At 37.7% G+C, this 11,217-nt stretch overlaps 1 protein-coding gene across 1 annotated transcript in view; it reads right to left on the bottom strand.

Annotated features, from left to right (window-relative positions):
- Positions 1 to 842: 842 nt before the first annotated feature.
- The window catches only part of LOC139317619 (vomeronasal type-2 receptor 26-like), a 31,401-nt gene continuing 21,026 nt past the window's right edge, over positions 843 to 11,217 (bottom strand). Inside the window, exons 6-7 of the mRNA XM_070944706.1 lie at positions 2,432 to 2,558; positions 843 to 1,738 (exon numbers count right to left, since the gene is read on the bottom strand). Coding sequence (XP_070800807.1) covers positions 843 to 1,738; positions 2,432 to 2,558 — 1,023 coding nt within the window. The remainder of the gene's footprint in view (positions 1,739 to 2,431; positions 2,559 to 11,217) is intronic.

The following is an 11,217-nucleotide window of genomic DNA, read 5'->3' as shown; positions in this document are numbered from 1 at the left end:
TGTTATGTGACTCAGACAGTTTGGAGCCTGGACATGGCTGAGCTTGATTGTTATGTATAAAAGAGTTGGTTTGTCCTTGCATTATTGCTTCTGTGTTTATATAGATTCTGTACTTCTGGATTCTGAGTTCTGGTTCTGGCTTCTGCTGCATGGGTACTGTATACATGCATCATGTTTTATATTACTGTATATAAAGAAGTTTCTTTTATACATGAATCCTGCTTAATTATTTACTTGTGTGCTGGTTGGATTGCTGCAAACTCTAACATTGTTCTCAAGGAAACGAGAATTACTGTTACTTGATAGAATTTTATAATCCTTTTCTAATTATAGGCTTCTGCATATAAATGTTCCTCTGTCAACCCTGGCGCCAGCTGGGGAAACATGTAACCAAAGTAACAGTCTTCCTCCTGGGAACCAAGGACACTCTTACCAGCACCTGGCAGGGTGTGGATGGGAGTCATTCGGGTCTGGGACTGTGACCTAATTGGGGCATGTGATGGTTGTGTGTAGAGGGGAGATGAGCTTTGGATTTTGAACTGGGTGGGGAAAACCCGGGGAGCTTCAGAGTTGGGTTTTCACAGGCTGTGCCAATATGACATACCTAATAAATCTATACTTTGAGGAACCTTCTGGCCTTGGAGTTTTGATTTCATCTGGGCTGTTACTTGGAACCCTGACATCCTCTTCACTATGTGTAAGAGATCTTTAATAGAAATTTTTGTTGAGATTATATGCTTACATTTATGGCGCTGAGTCAACAATTCTGTCATGAAATGAGTCCCACATTTACTGTTGGAATTAGGGGAACACTAATTCCACACCAATAAGCAAAATCTGAATCATTTCTTTATTAACTGTCCCTTTGTATTCAAATCAGGTCTAAAAATAATAATATAGCATTTGGGGAAAAAGATGCAGCCCAGTAATCCAGCTGCCGAAGCCAAAATTGAGAAGATCTCCACGGCCACCATATATTTTCCCTTTGTAATCAAATAGGTTGGGACAAATGATACCCAGACACTACAAAAGACCAACATGCTGAAGGTGATAAATTTGGCTTCATTAAAGCTGTCAGGCAACCTCCTGGCTAGAAAGGCCACTGTGAAGCTGATAGAAGCCAAGAACCCCATAAAGCCAAGGATAAGGTAAAACATGATAGCTGAACCTTCATTACACTCCAAGACAATTTCTTGAGCCATGGAGTGAATGTCTGAATCTGGGAATGGGGGAGAAATTGCCAACCATACTATACAAATGGTGAATTGTGCTATGGAGCAAGATAGGATAATACCTTTGGCCAACCTGTTCCCCACCCATTTCCTCATTTTGGAGCCTGGCTTAGTGGCCATGAAAGCAATAACAACAATGGTTGTTTTCCCCAAAATGCAAGAAAGGGCTATGGAGAAGATGATACCAAAAGCAGTTTGTTGCAAGAGACATTTCATTTGGTCAGGTTTCCCAATGAAGAGTAAGCTGCAAAGGAAGGAAAGGAGGAGGGCAATGAAAAGAATGTAGGTGAGATTCCTATTGTTGGCTTTGACTATGGGTGTGTCCTGCTCTTTAATGAAGATTCCTAACACTAAAGCTGTCAAGAAAGAAAAGAAGAGACTAACAGTGGCCAAAGTGATTCCCAGTGGCTCATTGTAAGACAGGAAGGTTGTAGTTTTTAGAATACAGAGATTTTGAGCCTTGTTTGCATAGTGTTCTTCGGAACATTGAAAGCAATCAACTGCATCTGGAAAAAGAAAATATCATGGTCAATTTCTAGAAATACCAATGTACTGGGATTGAGAGTTCATGTAGGAGCTAAGTAATGGCATTAATTAAATGATAATCTCTTATTGTATATTTAGTGCCATGCTTTAAATATGCCAGAATGTGTAATACTTACACATTGTTTTGTGATTACAATTCTACCCTGTTCTTCTTTTATATATATTGTCCCCCCTCTCCCTCTCTGTCTCCTTTTCCATCCCCCCTCCCTTCATTCCTATCTTTCTTGGGAAAATCCCTCATCCTACAAAAGAACTAGATTTTCATTGAGCTTATCTTTTAATTACTTAGTTCTGCATTAATCAGAAGCCATTATCTGTAACAATCTAGAACAACTCAAACCAAACATTTATTTTTGGATTCTCTAAATATCTGTTCATTTTTAAATTTATGAAGGAATATCATTCATTCAGTCATGGCAATAAAAGTCCTCTTTGGACAGGGGTGTCAAAATTGTATCATCACGGAGTCGTCACGTGACATATCACAACTTTTTTCCTCTTCGCTAAACAGGATGTGGGTATGACCAGCGTGTAACGCATCCGGCACATGGGCCACGAGTTTGACACCCCTGCCTTAAGAGGTTTAAATATTAGCATTTTGAATCACAGTTACTGTAAGGAGTCTGAACAGTTTTCCGCAAAGCAGCTCTTACTCATCTGGTTTGAAATTTTCCCTTTTGCACATGGAATGCAGTCATAACAGCAAAATGGCTTCCCTTCTATTTTCCTCTTCCTGGTCCCTGAATAGCAATTGTCATTGCATACAGAAAGAGGTTGAACCTATCAAGAAGTGAAAGCAGGATTTATTAAAAATCACAAGTTTTCAATCAGAAAATTCTATGTCAGGGTGTATTTTACATCTAAATACAGGTAATACCCCAGATATTTAGCAAATTTTCACAAGAACGAATGTATCCAGAAAGGGTACTTGTTAGAAATTCAAAACTGCGACCAAAAAGAGGGCTCTGTAGCTATGTGACTTGGATTCAGTCACTGCTGCAGTGACAGCCCTTTTTTACTCTGTAACTTCCCTTTGCCGTTCGGGGTTATGACATGCAATTTTCTGAAACTGGGTTGTTTTTTCTCCTGGTCCCATGCCCAAACAAGATTTGGTGATTTTGAAGCCAGTGCCGAGTTTGTTTTTGTTTTTTGTTTTTGCTGCTGCGTGGAGGATTTTCGGCTTCCTGGAGGATCGTTTTTTGCTGGCTTGGCAAAAAGGACTGGAGAATTGCCTCTGTAAGTATTTTCAAATGTTCTTTTTTGTGCCTCTATAGCAGGGCTGTCAAACTCCCAGCCCATGGTGTCAGATGCGTCACGTGCTGGCCCTGCCCCCACCTGGTTTAGCGAAGGAGAAAAAGTCCCGATACATCACGTGATGCCGCCGTGAAAGCCGCAAGTTTGACACCCCTGCTCCCTAGTACTCTACTGTTTGTTTGAAAGCCCTTTTCAAATTGCTCTGCTTCTTTTTAAGTACTGTACTTCAGAAACTATTGTATTTGTAAATACAGTACTTTGCAAAAATAAAGTTTGTTTCCATTTGCCTTGAAACTGCTTGTAGAAATGTAGCCAGCATCTACACCAAGCATTCTACAGTGTTGTGTTTCCTTGCTTTTATTTTGAAGATTAGTGTATATTACTGTAGATAATTTGTAGAAATACTACATTTTTTGGAAACCTGACATTGCTTAATTTCCTATTTTCAAATTGCAAAGAACTGCAGAGATAGAAACCTGCAGAATGAGCTGAAGGTAGCAAAAGAGAATTACAATGAAAAAGAGAGGAAGAAAAAATTTAAAAAGTATGCTGTGTTGCAGTACTTCTGTAAGATAAGCATTCTACTTGTTGCGTAATTTTAAGGATCAGACTCAATAAATGATTTAAGAATAAAGTATTCAAACATAACACTGTTTATTTACAGTAGGCATTCTATATTCTCTAAGTACTCATAGATAGAAGCAAGGAGGAGGTGCATACAACCCCTTTTATATTCACAAGGCGGAGTAAAAGGATGGGAGTGGTTACATATGAATATATTAGGAGAGGAAGAATAAATTAACCCCTAATACCCCGAGTATATACAGTTTCCCTATTAGAGAATAAGGCATTTACTTGTGACAAATCCCCCTCTAAATGCCGATTCGATATACAACAATAATTACATTCAGATTCAGAACAATACAAAACTTGTAATTTGGAAGTTAAATATTTGTGTTGTTTAGATGTCAAAGGCTTAGTCAATATGTCAGCTATTTGTTCTGATGTTTCGCAGTGAACTGCTTTAATAAATCCATCTTGAGATAATTGTCTCACGTGCTTGAATTTTATATCTATATGTCTGGATCTTTGACCAATAGCATCAGACCTAGATATCTCAATAGCAGCTTTGTTATCTTCGTGTATGATAAATGGTAATGAGGGTTTCTTCCAAGTATTTGACAATAAATCATTAAACCATACAAGATTGTTGGAGGCTTTGGACAAACAAACATATTCTGCCTCAGTTGTTGATGTGGCTACTAAATCCTGTTTTCCAGTATACCAGTAAACTGGACAATCGTTAAGAAAAAATATATAACCTGATGTGCTTTTTCTACATATGGTATCACCTGCCCAATCCGCATCAGCGTAACAGGTGAGGATGGGCTCTTTGATATTATTAGGTTCCAGTAGTAAACAGAAATCTAAGCTGTGCTTTAAGTACCTTAATATTCTTTTAACGGCTTCCCAATGATACATTAAGGGTTTGCTAACGTATCTGGATAACAGATTGAGGGGTAATGCAATATCAGGTCTAGTCCAATTGGAAATATATAAGAGGGAACCAATAACTGATCTGTAGAGTGTATTATCCTTAAATTCAGGGGATGATTCATCTATGTTCCTTAAGAAGTCTGTTTGCATAGGAGTGTCACAAGGTTTAGCATCATTTAAATTACACTTGTTTAGGAGTTCTATAATCTTATCTTTCTGAGAAAGTTTGAATCCTTTTTTGGTTTTACTGATTTGAACTCCAAGATATTTATTTACCTTTCCTAATGATTTTAAAGAAAAATGTTCATTTAGTTTTGTTACAAATGCATCTCTTTTTTCTTTATGTTTACCTATATACAAAATATCATCCACATAAATTAACACAAATTCTAAGGAGTCATCCTCTTTTTTGACAAAGAAACAGTTGTCTGCAGTAGTGGCATTGAAATTCATAGTTTTGAGTACTTTGACTAAACATTCATACCAGCGTTTGCCAGATTGTTTTAACCCGTACAAACTTTTATTTAATAACCACGTTTCATTTTTGTTTGTGTATTGACTATGAGGTGCTCTTACATATATCTCTTTGTCAAGTTTTGCGTGTAGATACGCAGTCTGTATGTCATATTGGAATACATTAAGGTTAAGTGCAGATGCTATAACTAAAGCTGTTTTGACACTCTCAGTTCTTACTGTGGGAGAATATGTGTCTGTGTAATCCTCAGGATATTTTTGAGCATAACCTTGTGCAACTAATCTAGCTTTATATAATGTGTTGCCTTCTTCCAGATTTTTAATTTTGTATATCCACCTGGTGCCTATAATAGTTTTATCCTTAGGTGCAGGTGTAGGTGTGAATACATTTAATCCTTGTAAGCTGTCCATCTCCTTGGTCATGGCTAATTCCCATTTTCTTCTTTCTTCAGTGGGAAGCTTTAATACTTCCTCGTATGTGTTTGGCGTTGATGTTTCACTATCCATGTACATTACGTAATCTTTGTATTTGCTTGGCACTTGATTTCTGTTACATCTGATTATTTTTTCTGGTTTACTATCGTTATCGTGTAAGTATCTTGCCTCCTTTTTTGTTAATGAATCTGTCTTTATTCTGTGTTGACTATTTATCCATGTTTTATTTTTGCTTTTATGTGTGTTGTGATTGCATCCTTCTCTATCTATTTTATCTTGATGTTCAGTGTCTGAGCTTGTGATTGGGAATATTTCATTAAGATGTATTTTAGACCAATTGGCCTGTTCATGAAATACAGCTGTTCTAGAAATTATAAATTTGTTGTTATTATCAATAAATCTGTACCCTTTTGTGCCTGTTTCGTATCCCATGAATCTAAGTCTTCTGGACACGTTCTCTCCTTTACGCCTCAATTGTTTTGGTATGTGTACATCCGCTGTGACTCCAAATATGTGCATGTGTGCTATTTTGGGTTTTCTATTGTACATTAATTCATATGGTGTCTTGTTTATAATACTGGACCAAGTTCTATTTTGTGTATAATTGGAATATTGTAATGCTTCTGACCAGAATTGTTTTCCTAAGCCAGCATCTTCTAATGTGCATCTAATCATGGTTTGTAATGTCGAGTTCTTTCTCTCTACTACTCCATTTTGAAATGCAGAGAAAGGGCTAGACGTGAAATGTAGCATCCCTTTGTTTTTTAGACATTGGGAGAATTCTTTTGACATGAATTCAGATCCCCTATCTGTCATGATTTGTTTTATTTTAATATTATGTTGTGTTTCTACACGTTTGTAAAACTCTTTGAATTTCTGAAATGTTTCATCTTTGTGTTTTAAAGTATAGACAAATCCATAACGGCTATAGTCATCTACAATAGTCAGAAAGTATCGTTTTCTATATGTGATTGATGGTGTTAATGGACCAACCAAATCCATGTGTACCAAATCAAAAATTTGATTAGTTGATCTTGTTGCCTTTCTTGGTTTGGGGCTAGTTCTGAGTTTTGTGGACTTACATACTGAGCATTCCAAATAGTTTTTACAATTTTTTATTTTAACACCTTCGGCATGTTCAATCATTTTTTGTACTACAGGAAAACTAGCATGTCCTAATTTCCTATGTAAAACATGCGCACATTCATCGTGGATTGGTTTTCCAATTGTAGGTTTTTTGTTATTGGATGTGTCATTAGTAGATGTGTCTTTGTGGCTATGAATTGTTTCATGTTCCTCATTATCACTATTGCTATTGTCTCCATTATCTATGTTATTGTCATCCTCCATGTTGGAATCAATGTTGTGTAACCATCTTTCTTTTGTGATTAAATATGGTAGACCTCCTTTGATAATCACACTACCTAAGCTTGTTTTGTTTTTCTCTAGTGTTGCTTTTCCCTTTGAGAAAACTATATTTATGTCAGAATCTCTACTTAGTTTTATTGCACTAAGTATGTTATGAGGTATTTCTGGTATTAGTAATACCCCCTCTATTTTTCCTAGACCGGGTAAGTTTACATTTCCTCTACCAATAACTTGAACTTTTTCTTGATTGGCTACTTTGATTACAAATTTATCTTCTATAAATGAAGATAATATACTTTTGTTGTGTGTTGTGTGATTAGTTGCCCCAGAGTCAATGAGCCAATCATTGTCCCCTGAATGTTGTATGTTAGTTGTATTATGTTTGTTTAATCCATTTAGTGAACCAGATCTTCTATCTCTTGAATTATCCCTGCCCCCTCTATGTTCTCTATAATTGGGTGAGCTTCTATATCTATGTCTATCAATGGATGATTGTCTGTTATGGTATCTACCTCTATAGTCAAGTTTTTGCCTTTCTCTAAGGAATTTAGGACAATCTCTTCTACAATGTTCTTTAGATCCACAGTTGTGACATTCAATTGATTCTCGATATTTTTCTTGGAATGCTACTTTCTTATATTGTCTATGTTCTATGTGATTATTACATCGACTCCTTCTTGAATTATCTTCAGCTATTAGCTTATTTGATAAATTCTCTATGGACAAGTATCCTAAATTAATTGTGTCTAAATGTGATATATAGTTATCCCATGATGGGTCTAATGAATTAATGATAACACTCTTCATTGTTTGATCTGAAATTACCTCTCCCCTTAAATGCAGCTCTGCTCTGATTTTGTTTAGAGACATTAAATGTTCACTTATAGTAACCCCTGGCTTTATCCTAGCTGAGAAGAAATCTTTGGACATTCTTGTAGTAGTCGCTACACTTTCACTATGAAACAATTTAAACATGCATTGAATAATTTCTGAGACAGTCAAATTATGCTTAATACTATGGTACATAGCAGGAGATATACTGGATATTAATAGGTAAAATGCTCTGTGGTGTAGGCAGTCCAATTTTAGAGTCCAAGGTCTTTTGGGGGGGTTAGTAATAAAGAATAATAAGTTTTCTTTTAGAAAAACAACCTGAAGTTGTTGACACCATTCCTGCAAATTAATACCATCTATTCTCAGTTTTGGGAAATCATTGGGCAAATTCCCAATATTGTTAGCTCCATTACTTACAACTGGAGGTAGTCCGTGATCTTGCAAGTGTTGATAGTTGCAGAATGGTGTAGGTATGCTTGCAACGAGTCTGAATGGCTCTCTCTGCTCTTCATGTCCTCCGTAGTTGTCTGCGTATGTTCGCGCATGCGCGTTGCTCATTTCGCTTCTGGAGCTGTCGGGAGAGGTTCTCGCTGCTGCAGCTCCCTCGTAGCGTTCTTCTTCCGACGAATCGGTCTCTGGTTCGATCTTGGATGTCCAGGTGACAGCAGGCGCTCGTTTCTTTTCGTTGAGATGATTCTTGTTGAGATCGCTGGTTCCTGGGATCGTCTGTGGCGTGGGGTGGTATTTGCAGGGCTCTCTGGGTTCAGGCGTCGGTGCTCTCGTCGTTTGGATAGAAGCGGGTAGATTCTGAGATGTTTGCTTGCTTGCTTGTCTTTTCTTTATTTCTCGATTACTAGCTTTTGTTGATTCTTTTGTAATTCTTAATTTTGGACCGAATGTTGCAAAAAGCGTTTTCATTGCTGATTCTATTTGCATTTCAATTGAAGTTTCTTCGATGTCTGTGTCTGATTCTTCTGAAGAGTAAATTTTCTCCTTTTTGCTTTTTGCATCATGTAAGGCTTTTCGCGCCAGACATTTTGAATTCTGCTTTCTGATTGGCTCTGCTTCGCTCATCTTAGTGGTCTGTTGGAACCAAGATGGCTGCCATTCAAAATTTTGTGTGGGACCGTTAGTCTTCTTCTTTGTTATATTCTTATCTACAGGCGATTCGCTCACCATTTTTGATTCTTTAGATTCATCTGTTACGATGTGTTTCTCTCTCGCTGCTCCGCTGTTTTTTATTATGTCTTGGAGGTTCGCGATGAGATTTTCGTCATCCTTTTGACTTTTCAAAAGTCTCAGTATCTCTGACCTGAGTTCGTTGTTTTCTATCTCGTTCTCTTCTTGGTCATCAGTTTCATCCATTATCTCTTCATTGTCTGTAGTGCAGTCTTCAGATTCTCTTGATATTACAGTTGTGGATTCATCTATCATTTCTTGATCCGCTTCCATTTCTTTACTGTGTGCCCTGGTGTTGGGTCTTTCTCTTTTGTTTCTGGAGTTTTCTCTTTTAGGCATATCTAAAGTTTTATTGAGTCAATTCAACCATCCTCTGCTACCAGATTGTTGCGTAATTTTAAGGATCAGACTCAATAAATGATTTAAGAATAAAGTATTCAAACATAACACTGTTTATTTACAGTAGGCATTCTATATTCTCTAAGTACTCATAGATAGAAGCAAGGAGGAGGTGCATACAACCCCTTTTATATTCACAAGGCGGAGTAAAAGGATGGGAGTGGTTACATATGAATATATTAGGAGAGGAAGAATAAATTAACCCCTAATACCCCGAGTATATACAGTTTCCCTATTAGAGAATAAGGCATTTACTTGTGACACTACTTGTGGTAGGTAATTTAATTTTAGGGCTCAGCGGCTAAGACAATGAGGTTGTCGATCGAAAGGTTGGCAGTTCAATGGTTCAAATCCCTAATACCGCATAACGGGGCAAGCTTCTGTTATTAGTCCCAGCTTCTGCCAACCTAGCAGTTTGAAAGCACATAAAAAATGCAAGTAGAAAAATAGTATCCACATTTGGTGGGAAGGTAACAGCGTTCCATGTGCCTTTGGTGTTTAGTCATGCCAGCCACATGATCACGGAGACATCTTCGGACTGCGCTGTCTTTGAAACGGAGATGAACACCGCTCCCTAGACTGGGGAACGATGTAGTGTAGAGGTCCAAAAATGTGTTGTTTTAGAGCATTTATAACAAATCAGTGAATGTGCTGAAGGAAATGAGAGCTAGAATCAAAACTGAACGTAGGAACACTAAGAATTGGAGATGTGAAGATATTTGGCTAGGTGAATGTAAATATCTCAAACAAAAATTAGTTGGAAAGAGAGATTAGTATCTTTTTCTCCTGAGTTTCAATGCCTTTCTCTACTTTGGCTACAACAATGGTGAGGCATTCTCTGTGGACCATGGTTAACATGATCCCTGACTTTTCTTTTTTCCTTCTCATCCATGCCAGGAATATTAACATCAACTGCTTTCCTTTGGGTGACTATGGCTTTCAAGTACTTGTGGATAAAGATGCAAATTAGGAGCCACAGTTTTATCATTATTCCTGCCATTTGTGGTACAAACCAGAATTTGGCAGAGTCTCCACTCACCCATCCACCAACCCAACTACCCATCCATCCATCCATCCATCCATCCATCCATCCATCTAACTGTCCATCCATCCACCCACCCACCCATCCACCCATCCACCCACCCACCCATCCACCCATCCACCCACCCACCCATCCATCCATCCACCCACCCACCCACCCATCCATCTATCCATCTAACTGCCATTCATCTCTACATCCATCTATCTATCCAACTGTCCATCCATCCATCCATCCATCCATCCATCCATCCATCCATCATATTTATCTCTGTATTCACCATTTCATTATTCCTTTGCTGAATTCCTTTTTTAAAGGCTCGAGTCACCACTCCACTTCTGAACCCCACCCACACCATAATAAAAGAGCTAATCTGACAGACCAGAATCCCAGTATATAAGATACTGAGGAAAGCAGAGTTTGAGGATGGCATATGAGGATACTTGTCAGAGTGAACCAGCAAATGTGGAGAATTTTTCTGCTTCTAAAAGAGGGAAAGGAAATGTGACTAGAAATAGCATTCCCAGTTCCTTAGCCACAGGGTGAGGATAAACTTATTATTTCCTGTCTACTCAAAATGGTAGATGGCTCATTCTTTTGCTGGTCCTAGGAGGAAGATTGGTTCAGAAAGCAAAAAGCAAAATGAAATTTTGGATTAAAAATGAAGAGATAAAAGAGTAGATCTATCTCCATGCTTGCTTGAATATACAACAGACAGCAAGAAAGGAAAAAACAACAACAACAGGTAGAAATGCAGAATACATATAGAAGAAATTAACCCTAGGAAAGAAACGAAATATAACTTTAAAAAGAAGATCAGTCGGTGGCAGTAGAAGAGATAAAAGAGTGTGTTGGAGAGCTACAGCAACCAGTTGTACGTGAAAGAGCTGAGACCAAAACTATTGATGGATTGAGCAAAGACACTCAGAAACTACTACAGCCATAACTGAGAAGGGAGAA

This window comes from Pituophis catenifer, unplaced genomic scaffold (genome assembly GCF_029215685.1).
Source record: "Pituophis catenifer annectens isolate HBS135680 unplaced genomic scaffold, rPitCat1.0.hap2 SCAF_5, whole genome shotgun sequence".
Classification (NCBI taxonomy): Eukaryota; Metazoa; Chordata; class Lepidosauria; order Squamata; family Colubridae; genus Pituophis; species Pituophis catenifer.
The sequence above is the reverse complement of the archived record's forward strand: the minus strand, read 5'-3'. Positions and strand labels throughout refer to the sequence as shown.